Source organism: Tenrec ecaudatus, chromosome 3, assembly GCF_050624435.1.
Source record: "Tenrec ecaudatus isolate mTenEca1 chromosome 3, mTenEca1.hap1, whole genome shotgun sequence".
NCBI lineage: Eukaryota > Metazoa > Chordata > Mammalia > Afrosoricida > Tenrecidae > Tenrec > Tenrec ecaudatus.
The window spans coordinates 22,936,861-22,950,462 of NC_134532.1; the positions used below are offsets into that span (position 1 = coordinate 22,936,861).

Consider the following 13,602-nt stretch of genomic DNA (forward strand, 5'->3'; position numbering starts at 1 on the left):
ATAATGCAAGAAACACGCAGATCATGATGCTAAGCTCTGGATTTTGGGTGAGCCCTTATTTTATGGTAAATATTATACATGGTCTCCTACATCACTTGGCTTTCGAATTCTCTCTGCATAACATTTTAGATTCTTGTTTGCTATTATATTCATGTGTTTGCCTGTGTACATGTGTGTCAGTGTGTACAAGGTGTTCCTAGAACTGCCAAGTGTTTCCTAAGAACACCTCCCACAGCAACTTCACCCAATCCACCCCGGGCTTATTCTGCCTGCATCTGGACCAGTGGTTCTCATCCTGTGGGTCGCGACCCCTTTAGGGGTTGAATGACCCTTTCACATGGTTCTCCTGATGCATAACAGTAGCAAAATGATAGTTATGAAGTACCAATGAAAATAATTTTATGTTTGGACGTCGCCACAACATGAGAAACTGTATTAAAGGGGCATGGCCTTAGGAAAGTTGAGAATCCCTGATTTTCTGGACTCACCAAAGGATGGATAATCCAATAAGGAAGGCTCCTGGAGTATAAATTACGTCGATTTAATAATGATGCTGAAGTACTACAGGTGATTATCCTTTAATCAGTCTCTTGCCTTCCCTCCTTTATTTCCCAGCTCCTGCTCAGGATCCAGGTGACCCTGGACACAGATAATTCAAGGTGCTGAAATTGGGGCAGTTGTGGATTTCAGATCAGAGTGGATCATCCTTGCTTGGATGTTTTGTGCTTCCTGGAAGCTAAAAGTACCTGGGACCTGGGCATGTGGACCTATTACACGCCAGGTACCCTCAGCTAGTAGGTATGTAAGACAGGCTCAGGGAAGAACATAACTTTTGCCTCCGGAAGCCCCTGGGGTTGAGCTCAAAGATATCCAGCCTGTGCTAACACGCTGACTCTGAAACCTCCACTAATGGCTTCTTAGTTGCTGATTTGTCCACATCCGGGCCTCACTTTCATTCCAGGGTATATTTAGATAGCCACACGCCCAGGGTGCCTGGTCAGGATTTAACCAATTAAGTCAGCACGGGGTGTGCCTACTGTTGTTATCACGAGTGACTCTTTGAGGACTTACTTCTCCCTGAGTGGAGAGCCCAGTGTGCGCTGAGAGGGAGATCCTGGCACTGGACCCACAGGATGTCCCTGGGATTAACATCATTACACTTAAGGGGTGAAGCTGCAGCTCCTACTTGAAGTATGTCTTGTGAGGTTAAGTGGTTGGTTTACTGGAAACTCAAGTAGTCACAGACCCAAATATTTTAGGGTTAGAAAGGTGTACTAGATCTTCCTCAGAGCCCTTAAGTCTGAGGAAAAAGTCCAATATTGTGAAAAATGGAGATCATGGTTCCAATATAAGCACTTTTAATTTGATACGACCTCCATCTCTAGTGACATGAGGGTCCCTGGGAAAGAGGGAATGGAGGAGATCAAAGGTAGAATAACCAGTCATTTATTTGTTTCATTAAACATGGTTTCACTACATCTTTTTTTTTTTCAGGCCTGCACCTTTTATTGGGCACATTCTCAAGGGCTCTTGCCGGGTGGAGGGGAGGGGGTGGTGGCAAGGCAAGTGGCCAGACCAGGAAAGCAGGCCGCCCTCACCGCGGCGTACTCAATGGTACTTCCTTAACCGCTCGTGTTTGAGCTCCTTGTAGGATAGGCAGTAGCTGAAAACCACATAGGCCGCCAACACCATGGACAGGCCTGCGACGCTCCCCTTCCTCAAGTTGACATACTTGCTATAATACCGATCGTAACCTCTCCGAAAGGCGCCGACAATGCCCGTCGGGGTGAAGTCCCGCATCAGCACCCAGCTGGGCAGCTCCGAGATCCTGACATCCAGGAGGCGCTTCTCCTTCAGGGTCACCGGAGACGCCATCTTTCAGTCCTGGGTGTCCGCTGCGCTGGGCCGTGCGGGCGCTGCTGTGTCGGTTTCACTACATCTTTGAGGGAGAAACCAGGATACGCTGTGACCTGCAAATTAGTGAGTGAGTACTTGAGCTCTTGGTCAACTTGGTTATTGGGTAACACATCCCAGCATATGTCTAATAGCAGAGAAGGCTCCCTAAGTGTAGGACACAGTAGAGCTGAAAAACATGAGTCCTGTGATGGATCTCAGTCATAATGCTTTTTGTCATATTTAAACATTTGTATATCCCTTCCGTTTGCCAAATTTCACGAACCATTTGTAAAAGTTAACTGTAAACAGAGGATGTGTTGGTATTTCCTAATTTTGCATGTCTACCTCTGGCAGTCTCTTACATTTAGGTAAAATCTGGGAGAGGAGACAGATCCACACACATACTTAGCAGCATGAGTTTTTTTGGTGTGTTAGGTTTGGTGCTTAGATTAGGGTTTTAGTGTGTTAGAGACAGAGTCTGTACCTAAGATCGGAAGCTAGGTCCTGAGATTAATCAATGTTCCTGGTTCAAGAAAAAGAATCAAGGGATAGAATTGGGTTAATTGAGATGATTTGAGATTCAGATGTTGGTGGAGAGATTAAAAGTCATTACGTTTAGAAAGTTTCTGCCTAACAGATTATGTTTCGAGTTGATTAGGAGCGTATCTGTTAAGGTATAATGATGTAGAGATACAGTTTAAGGATTAGAATATTCGGGGTAGTTTCTGAATTTGAGATTTAGGGTCATAAGGTTAGGATTAAGTTGATAGACTCTGATTCCAAGAATTAGAATGAATGCATTAGGTTAGATTAGGGTGTGTGGTCATTGGATTTGTTAAGCACATGTTAACTTTGTTGTGGCATCAGGAGATGCTCAGGGTGTTAGTGGAAGTTCTGGAGTATGAGTGACTTTTCATCTAGTTATCAGTGTGTTGGAAGGATACTCAGCACATTAACGTATAAGGGTTAATGGTTTGGGAGAAGGTGATAAGCAGTAAATGCATAGGGATTGAAGTACCGAGTTAAAATTGTGGACTGAAATGTAGCTGACAACACGTTTCAATTTATCAGCTATAAATAAAAAAGTTTTATATTTGGATGAAAAGCTCTGTTAATATCAATCAGGTCAAATTGTCCAATTATGGAGTTTCGCTCTCTAGTCTCCTTGTTGAGTTTCTTTCCCTGTGATCTCTTTCTCGGTGAGTGGTGTGTTAAAGTCACCCACTATAATTGTCGAGTCTGTGATTTCTTTCTTAATCTTTTGGAGGGTTTGGTTGATGTATTGAGCTGATCTCTCATTCAGGGAATATATGTTTACAATGCTTAGTGGTTCATTGTCTATGATTCCCTTGAGCATTATATCGTGTCCCCCCTTATCTCTTTTTATGGTTTGCACTTTGAGGTCAATTTTATCCGAGATTAGGATTGCAACCCCTACTTTTTTTGTATTGCTGTTTGCTTGGTAGGTCCTTCTCCAACCTTTAATTCTCAGCCTAATTTTGTCTTTAGCCTTGAGATGTGTCTCCTGCAGGCAGCAAATTGATGGGTTGTGTTTTCGAAGCCATTCTGTTAGTCTCAGTCTTTTAATGCCTGAGTTCAGGCCATTGATATTCAGGGTTATTATCTCCATGTGCAGACTCTGATGTCATTTTACACCTTTTGTGTTGGGAGTTTTCCTACTTTCCTTTCTCATTAGTGTGTGTTTTGTGTGTGTATTATTCTTGACTTCTTTCTATCCTTAAGCCATTGCTATGTTGGGGTCTGTTTTCTCTTTGTTGTGCTCTGGGTGAGGTTGTTCTATGTGTTGGTCTCTTATTTGTGCTTGGTGAGTGTTGTTCTTCTGCCCATACTGAGTCGGTGAGAATCTTTTGTAAGGCTGGGTTTGTTGTAATGTATTTTTTGAGTTTTTCCTTGTCTGGGAAGACTTTTACTTCTCCATCGATCTTGATCGATAATTTGGCTGGGTAGAGTATTCTTGGATTTGTGTTGTTTTCCTTCAATTTTTGGAATATGCTACTCCACTCTCCTTTTTTTCATAGTTTCTGCTGATAGGTCTGAGCATATCCTTATGTGGTGACCTTTATATGTGATTGCTTGTTTTGCCCTAGCTGCTCTCATGACTTTCCCCTTTCCCTCAAAGTTGGATAGTTTCACTATTATGTGCCTTGGTGATTTCTTCTTGGGGTCCTGTCATGCTGGTGTTCTTTCAGCCTCCTGGATGGTGGCCTGGTTTTCATTCATTAGGCTGGGGAAGTTTTCCTCCAAGAATTCTCTTGCCATTGTTGCAGATGACTTCTTTGTTGTGTCTTCCTCTGGTAGGCCAATAATTCTAATATTGTTCTGCTTCATAGCATCAGACATAGCTCTTAGGTTTTCTTCAGCTTATCTAATGCTCTTATTAGAATTTTGTTCACGTTTATTAAAGTCTGCTTGGCTGTCCTCCAAGACACTGATGCGGTTCTCTGATTCCTCCAATCGATTCTCAAGGAACATGATTTTGCTATTGTTTTTCATTATTTCCTCCCTAAGCTCCTGTATTTGCCTTCGGTGTATGGCTTTTATCTCCTCTATCATTTCATCCTTTTTCTGTATTGTTTCCCTCATATCCTGCATGGTTCCAAGCAGCATTCTGAGAGTTTCTTTGTATGGCATCTCAATATCTGCTTCTTCTATGTATGTTGCTATGTTCAGGACATCTTCTGCCTTTGTCTTTTGTTTCTCCTGTGTTTTCATTGAGGTTGTTGGGGCTGATAGTTGTTTGCATTGAGTTGTTTAGAGGGACCAGGTGCCATTTTCTAGTCTCTCTCTGAAAGACTTATAGGAATACTTCTTTGAACTGCCTACAGCTGATTTTGCTATGGGATTAACCTACCACTTTATCTTCCTGTGGCTTCCCTATCAGAGAAGTGCCCCAGGTGGCAGGTCAGCTGCCTGCCCCAGTGTTGCAGAGGCTGGGCTGAAGTTCCTGCTATTTGTTTGAATGTTGATATTTGTTGCCTGAGCTGCCAAATGTTTCCAGGTACACCGGAAGGACCTCCCTGGTGAGAAGTCCGAGGAGTATCCCCGGGACAGCAAGCAGGCCTTTCCCTAGCCTTGGGCTATCTATGCAGGGTGGAGCTCACCTATCTGGGTGTGGCCCAGGCGCAAATGCCCTAGGGCAATGGGAGTGCCTGTAAGTCCGCAATGGAGTGTGAGAGAGCTGGGAAGGAATAGGAGGGGGAGAAAAATTAAGAAGTGAGATTAGACTAAGCAAGGGTATAGGGAAGTGAGGGAAGCAAAAGCAACTATGTTGCTGAGTCCCACTGCCTGCCTGTGGAGCTGCACAGGCTTACTCCCTGCCCCAAGCCCCAGCAGCAGTCCGCAGCTGAGCCCCAAGAAGAGTCGCAAGAAAGCTGTTGAGCAGCCTCTGAGAAGTGGGGGGACAGAGAGCAGAGTTGTTAACAGACCCCGCAGTGTACCTGAACCCTGTTCCCTGCCTGTGGATGTGTGGGGGTTTGGGTTTAGTCCCTGCTCAGACAACACGGTGTGGCAAGCTGTGGCCGTGCTGTGAAAAAGCCCCTATGCAGCCCTCCAAAGCTGTGTGGGAATAGAGAGCAGAGATGCAAACAGAAGCAACAATGTATCAGAAACGGATCCCTGCCAGTGGAGCCGCAAGGGTCCTGTCCCTGCCCTGAAGCAGGTAGGTGAAAACTGTGGCTGTGCTGAGACCAAGCCCTGCTACAGGCTCCAAATGGTCCCAGTTCCGGCAGATACAGCAGCTGGGCTAGTGTCGAGCCCCAGCTGGCTTCCACTGAGGTAAGCCAAAAGCCCCCAGCCCCTCAAAACCCCGTGGATCTGTGCCTACTTAACTTTATGATGGGCCTCCTGCGATCCAGTGGCGTTGAATTTCCCTCTAAGCAACTCTCCTGGGCTGGATTCTGCCGAGTCCCTCTGGTATGTGTGAGAAATATTGATTTTTATAAGAATGATCATGTCATATTTCTCATAGTGTGTGGCCGATTTGTTAGAACCATTCTCCTTCCAGATAGCAATCAAATGCTTAATACCACCAGCTTTATGTTTCTGTGTCGACATATGCATAGTATACAAACATACATTTATATTCATCTACATTAGCATGAGATGGGCATCAAAGGTTTCTGGGAAAATTCCACTTCTTCATGTTTTATTGATGTACCTATTCTATCTCAAAATTCACTTTAATTGAGTAGATTATAACTCAGGTCAAACCTTTAGGTCCATGTAAAAAATCACCTGTATTTTTCTGAGACAATAACTCTTTAGAGAAGTAGAACACTTTAAGTTTCTCCCTTAGGATACATGGTGATTTAGAACTGATGACCTTGTAGTTGTCAAGCAGTATTCAAAGAGAAATTGGCAATTAAATTAATCCTTGAAGTTTTACAACAGTAACAAATATAGATTATGATTAGAATATCAAGTTAGAAAGATATAGGGCAAAAGCCAGATATAACACTAAAGATGAAAAGAGGACTACTTTCCCCTTCACCACTACACCAGGTGAGTAGGTTTGGGCTGCAAATCATGGTGCTGTTGAAATGAACAAAATTGATCTCCGTATTTAAGATGAGGCGATCTAGGTTTATAGAGATTAACATCCTCAAGAAATCCTATGTAGAACTCCACTCTGTAATTCTTTGTCACTATAGTTTCAAATGGACTAAAGAGCAGGGTTTGAGTATGTGTAGACTGTGTGTTCATTGTGCACAATTAGTTATATATATCACATATAACAACTCATCTTTATATATTTATAACACTTATTACATATAACAACATAAGTCTATATGTGTATGTAAATATACGGTATTAAAGATGATAAGGCAATTTTGGCTAGGAGGGCTTATCTAAAACTATTTTTTAACATTTTATTAGGGACTCATACAACTCTTATCACAATCCATACATATACATACATCAATTGTATAAAGTACATCTGTACATTCTTTGCCCTTATCATTTTCAAAGCATTTGCTCTCCACTTAAGCCCTTTGCATCAAGTCCTCATTTTTCCCCTTCCTCCCTGCTCCCCCCCCCTCATGAGCCCTTGATAATTTATAAATTATTATTTTGTCATATCTTGCCCTATCCGTCGTCTCCCTTCACCCCCTTTTCTGTTGTCCATCACCGAGGGAGGAGGTCACATGTAGATCCTTGTAATTGGTTCCCCCTTTCCAACCCACTCTCCCTCTACCCTCCCAGTATCGGCCCTCACACCCCTGCTCCTGAAGGTTTCATTCACCCTGGATTCCCTGTGCCTCCTGCTCCTATATGCACCAGTGTACAACCTCTTCTCTATCCAGACTTGCAAGGTAGAATTCAGATCATGATACTGGGGGGAGGAAGTATTTAGGAACTGGAGGAAAGCTGTATTCTTCATCGGTGCTACATCATACCCTGACTGATTAATCTCTTCCTCTACACCCCTCTGCAAGGGGATCTCCAGTGGCCAACAAATGGGCTTTAGGTCTCCACTCTGTACTTCACCCTTCATTCCCTATGGTAAGATTTTTTTAAATGATGATGCCTTATACCTGATCCCTTTGGCACCTTGTGATCGCACAGGCTGGTGTGCTTCTTTCATGTGGCCTTTGTTGTTTCTGAGCTAGATGGCCGCTTGTTCACTTTCAAGTCTTTAAGACCCCAGACACTATCTCTTTGAAGAGCCGGTCACCATCAGCTTTCTTTGCCACATTTGCTTATGCACCCCTTGGTCCTCGGCGATCGTATCATGGAGCTGTGCAGCCAATGATATGAATTTTTGTTCTTTGATGCCTGACAACTGATCCCTTTAGGACCATGTGATCACACAGGCTGGCGTGTTCTTCCATGTGGGCTTTGTTGCTTCTGAGCTAGATGGCCGCTTGTTTATCTTCAAGCCTTTAAGACCCCAGACACTATCGTTTTTGATAGCCGGGTACCATCAGCTTTCTTCACCACACTTACTTGTTCACCCGCTTTGGCTTCAGCAGTTGTGTCGGGAGGGTGAGCATCATAGAATGCCAATTTAGTAGAAGAAAGTATTCATGCATTGAAGGAGTGCTTGAGTAGAGACCCAGGATCCTTCCATCACCTTAATACTAAACCTATAAATATAGACACAGATCTATTTCCACATCCTCATATATATTTGCATGCACATGTCTTTGTCTAGACCTCTATAAATGCCCTTTGCCTCCTAGATATTTCCTCTATTTCCCTTGACTTTCCTCCTGCCCCACTATCATGGTCCGTCCCCACCTGGGTTACAGCTATACCTCTTCTTTATGTTACCTTACCCTTGATCATTCCCTACCAGGCCTGTCACTCCCCCCTCACCACCAATTTGGATCTCATGTTTTTCCCTTGTCCCTGGGTTTGTTAACACCACTTCCTTACCCCCCACCTCCGCTTCTCCCAAGTCCCCCCGGAACTGTCGGTCCCGTTATTTTTCCTTCAGACAGTTCATCCAGCCTATCTTTTTATCTGTAACTATTAAAGAAGGATCTCACCCAAACATTTATTTGCTAGAGTCACTGGCAGGTTCTGAATTGCCACCTTTTATGCTGTGAGCTGAGTGCTTAAACATCTGTATATAAGACAGAGTTTAAAAAGACTCCCCAATGGCACAGTGTGTAAAACACTTGGCTTCCACCCAAAAGGTTGGAAGTTCAAGCCCACCAGCTGCTCTTGGTGAGAAAGACAGAGTTTAATATCAAGGGTAAGTGTACATCAAGAAAGCATCCCAACATGCTTAGAGTCAGGTTTGGATGCATTTGAATTGTGGCTACTTTCCTGCTACCCTAACCACCATAAAGGGAAGAGAAGGAAATTTATTTTGTTTACTCTCTACATCATAATGGAATGTTCTGCAATAAAACAAGTATTATCTTAAATCTGTGCTCCCGGGAGAACTTATTCACCTTAACACAAAAAGTCTTTAAATTATTTTAAATGTTCCAGGCTAACCTTTATAGAGATTAAATGCCATTCAAGACATATACTCCAGCGAAGTTCAGACCTTGGTTTTGTACTTCTTCTTTTTTAAATCATTTTATTGGGGGTTCATACAACTCTTATCACAATCCATACATATATCCATTGTGTCAAGCATATTGGTATATTTGTTGCCATCATCATTCTTAAAACAGTTGGTTTCTGCTTGAGCCCTTGTTATCAGCTCCTCATTTTCCCTCTCCCTCCCCACTATCATGAACCCTTGATAATTTGTAAATTATTATTATTTTGTCATATCTTACACTGTCCAATGTCTCCTTTCACCCACTTTTCTGTTGTCCATCCCCATGGGAGGTGATTATATATAGATCCTTGTAATCAGTTCCCCACTTTCCACTCCACCCTCCCCCCAAACTCCAGGTATCGCCACTCTCAGCACTGGTCCTGAAGGGATCATCTGTCCTGGATTCCCTGTGTTTCCAGTTCCTATCTGTACCAGTGTACATCCTCTCATCAAGCCAGAATTGTAAGGTAGAATTGGGATCATGACAGTGCATGGAGCGGGGAGAGGAAGCATTTAGTAACTAGAGGAAAGTCGTATGTTTTATCATTGCTACATTGCACCCTGACTGTCTTGTGTCCTCCCTGAATCCTTCTATAAGGGATTTCCAGTTGCCTACAGATGGGTCTTGGGTCCCCAATCTGCACTCCCCCTCATTCATAATAGGATTTTTTGTTCTTTGATGTCTGGTACCTGATCCCTTTGACACATTGTGATCACACAGGCTGTTGTGCTTCTTCCATGTGGCCTTTGTTGCTTCTGAGCTAGATGGCCACTTGTTTACCTTCAAGCTTTAAAGACCCCAGATGCTGTATCTTTTGATAACAGGAATCCATCAGCTTTCTTCATCACATTTGCTTATGCACCTGCTTTGTCTTCAGCGATCAAGTCAGGAAGGTGAACATCATGAAATGCCAGTAGTATAGAACAAAATATTCTTGCATTGAAAGAATACTTAAGTGGAGGTCCAATGTCCATCTGCTACCTTAATTTTAACCTATAAATATATGCACATAGGTCTATTTCCCCATTCTCATAAATATATTTACATATGTACATGAACTCTATAACTGCCCATTTGCTTCCTAGTTCTTTCATCTATTTCCTTTTTTCATTTCTCATGTCCTACTATCATGCTCAGCCTTCATTTGGGTTTCAGTAATTCCTCTCGGTTACATTACCCTTGATCACACTCTATCAGGCCTCCTACACCTTCCTCACCACCGATTTGGATCCCTTGTTTTTCCCTTGTTCCTGGGTTTGTTAACACCACTTCCTTTTCACCCCCTCCCCCTCTCCCAAGTCCTCCCAGAATTGACAGTCCTGTTGTTTTCTTCTCCAGATTGTTCATCTAGCCTATCTTATTTAGACAGACCTGCGGAGATAATAACATCCACAAAAACAAGACATAGGAAAACAAAGCAACAAAAGAAAACAAAACAACAACAATAAAAACAATTACCACAAAAAAAAGCCTATCTATGTTCAAGGACTGTTTGTTGCCCTTTAGGAGTGTTTTCTGGTCAAGTCTGATAGGGTGCTATGCCCTAGCACCAATGTCTATTTTTGGTATTCCCTCCAGACTTTGTTGCTCTGGCCCCCTTGCTGGTCTGTTGCATACCCTTAGTGTTTTGCCTCGGTGTGGTGGAGTCAGATAGGGCCGAATTCTAACACTGTGTCTCCAGTGTTGTCTCCTGTAGAGCTATGTGTCAGTAAGGGATGCTATATCACATAGTGGGTCCTGCCATAGGGTCCTCTCTGTGGATTGGTTGCTGTGAGTGGGGATATTGTCTTCAAGGCTTGCTGGGCCAGGGTGTGTTCCACTATCTTTTCCTAGTCCCTTCTTTCAGAGTATTCTGAATCTATTCAAAAGAACCTACATTTTCTTGCACTGAGTAAGGTGGTGTGGCTGGCACCTGAGCGTGGAGAATTGTTTGAAGTAGGGCAGGGAGGTTCAGTATTTCTTAACATCTATGTTTTTGATTCTCTGGTGCAAAATGTTCTGTACCTGGGTGCTTCCAGACCTTGACTAAATAGCATGAATTGTAGGAAACGAGCGTTTTCTTTCAGTTAGATCTTCAAATAAGCTTTTGTTTTCACTATAGTTTTGGGAGTGTGCATTAGCATAATCATCCCTAATTTGGAAAAAGAGCCCACGTATATTACATAGAGGCTTTACGTCTTCTTTGTAATCAGAGAACAATTGCAAGAGTCCTCCCATTAAAGGGCCCACTGGTCCTTTGTGGGATCATGGCTTTATATTCCTCTTCAGTGGGACAAGAGCAATTGTCCCTCCAAGGGTAATTGTCTAGGTCTTGTTCCTGATGGAGTTCTAAAAGACGGTGGGTAAAAAGTTTTCCTGTTTTCCTGTATCTGAGTGATCAAAGGTCAAGATTTTCCCCAAAGAAATAAAATATATATAAATAGCAAGTGGTGACAAAAGGAATTTTATTGATACTGTGAGCCACTGTCAAGCCAGGTCTAAGTTCTCAGTTGTCTTTGTTATCATCAGTGAGCAAACTGGCTTTATGAGACACTTTGGTCACTTCACTAATAACCTGTAGTTTGTCTTCTGGAACTTTCAGTCAATGATTAAAAGCTTCAGAAAGCTTGATTTTTACTTGTTTACCTGGTAACTGAAGTAAGTTGGGTTCTAGAAGACTTCTTTGGATTCTTTCTTGAGCAGTCATCACTGTTTTATAATTTCAGAGCAGATAGTTTAAAGTGGCTATCATGGCTTGCTCGGTACGGGTCTGGAAGCGGCTGTGCTCAGGATTAAGTTCCCACTTCACAGCTTAGACCACAGTTCCCTCTGACCCCGATTTGACTCCCTGCCCTACTTCATACAATTTTCCACGCTCAGGTGCCAGCCACACCAACTTACTCAGTGCAAGAAAATACATCATCCAGTCCCCAATGTAATTGTTCTTAATAAGTTACTTTATTTAAAACATATTTCTTATTGCAGTTGGTGTTTACTAATAATTCATTTATTTGGAAGGATGGGATCAAAATTATCCTACTTTGGAAATATATTAATTTCAAAATACATTTTCCACACTTTGTAACACAGAAAGCTGGGTTCCTGGATGCTGTCATTAGGAAAATATGTTTGAAATTCTTTACATTTTCAGGGCAAGTAAAATCTTTAATGCGACTCTTCCAGACAACGTTTCTAACTCCCACAAATGACCTTTCCCTGCTTGGGTCTATTCGGAAGGTTTGGGGGCAATATTGATGGGGTTCACCTGAGTAATTCAGAATAGGATTCCCTAGAGAGGATCCCACTTTCTATAAAATGAACCACATGAAAAGCAGGAGGAAGGATGGCATTGCCCACAGGAGTCACGGATGGATGAAATTCTCCAGTCCTATGATCCCTGCACAGTGGACTCCCCGATCCAGATGACAGCTACTCCATCAGAGACTGAGCGTGGAACCGTGATGCACTTCCCAATCCACAGAGTAAATTAACATAACTGTTCTTGGGCAGGAGGCTTGCTTAATGGACTCAAGTGTCTCTGGGGGTTCCTTCAGAACTTTGGGCTCACTCACCCTGGATACTGGTGCCGAGTGCCTCCCGGATGAGGCTTGCTGGAGTTGGGTGCCGCAAGGTGCTTGAGCGGAATGCCTTCCGTTTGATATTTATAACAGAGTGGTATGCGCTTCCGGCATATATTAGCGACTTGACTGAACTTTACATGTCCTCATAAAGAACTCAGTGACGTTTCCACTGGCACTACTCTTACTGGAGTTGCTCTGAAGGAGTTGCCACGGGTCATATCAAAAAGGAAGAACTTTATTGTACCCACATGTGTCGCAGTGAGTCTGTATCCAGAAAATGAGCCTTCACACCTGGGGTGTTGAGGACTTTCACAGGAAATGGGTCACTCACAGGAGGCTGTTGGGGATTGGCAGGCCAGTGGAGGACAGCAGCTAAAAAAGGCAGGTGAGGTTATATTAGTGGAGGGTGTGCTAGCAATGTCAGGGGCTTCCTTTGAGGCCTGTTGTCTCTGGAGCAATGAGTTGTCCCTGCCGCATTACAACTTGTCCATGAATTGTGCAGCTATTACAATGGATAGTAGAACCTAGATATGTTCAATAGTGAACAGTAAGATATTGTCCTATCCATAAGAGTTTAGGAAGTTAGTCTCTTCTGTATACAAGGAAAGAACGTTGTCCTTAGGTCACAGGGATACACAGAGCTCTCTCTCGCACTGGGGAAACTTTTCTCAAACCCAGGAGTGCAGGAGCATCTGAGTGGAGAGTGGCCATTTCTCCCGGGCAAGGTTTCCTTCCTCATGTGTGACATTCAGTGGCATTGGCTGTGCACTACAATCCGTAGTGGTTCCCAACTGAGTATTTGCATTCTCTAGACAACCCCCAGCAGCACTTGAGGAGAAGCAATGGAAGCGCTGGGAGGTGATCATTTCCTCTGGATTTCCACCTCTCCTTACATGTGGTCCACTTCAATTTCCTCTCTGTCAGGACTAGGGAAACACAGGAACAACTGTATTCAAAGGCAGCTGATGTACAGAGTCCTCTCTACACAATGTTCTTGTATCACTTCCGAACCCCCACCTGCAAAAAACTCTTTCGGCCATGGAGAGAGGAGAGTTTTAAGCTTGGGCAGGTCAGTGCTGCTTTCAGTGAGGACTGGAGTTTGTGAGCAACGCAAGATCCTCCAA

General features: G+C 43.3%; 1 protein-coding gene and 1 pseudogene across 2 annotated transcripts; both read right to left on the minus strand.

Annotated features, from left to right (window-relative positions):
* Positions 1 to 1,608: 1,608 nt before the first annotated feature.
* On the minus strand, positions 1,609 to 1,875 carry LOC142443306 (ATP synthase F(0) complex subunit f, mitochondrial-like). Of its 2 annotated transcripts, XM_075544758.1 has the most exons (2): positions 1,755 to 1,875; positions 1,609 to 1,637 (listed from the first exon to the last, which is right to left on the minus strand). In XM_075544758.1, the coding sequence occupies exons 1-2, from the start codon at positions 1,873 to 1,875 to the stop codon at positions 1,609 to 1,611; spliced, it is 150 nt and encodes a 49-aa protein (XP_075400873.1). The 2 variants fall into 2 exon arrangements, with proteins under 2 accessions (XP_075400873.1, XP_075400872.1); XM_075544757.1 differs by having other exon boundaries at positions 1,609 to 1,875.
* An 8,993-nt stretch (positions 1,876 to 10,868) lies between these two features.
* LOC142443307 (geranylgeranyl pyrophosphate synthase pseudogene) lies at positions 10,869 to 11,604 on the minus strand (annotated as a pseudogene).
* Between the last annotated feature and the right edge of the window lie 1,998 nt (positions 11,605 to 13,602).

Excerpts from the sequence above, each read along its gene's own strand:
- LOC142443306 (XM_075544757.1), bottom strand. The coding sequence starts at position 1,875 with ATGGCGTCTCCGGTGACCCTGAAGGAGAAGCGCCTCCTGGATGTCAGG.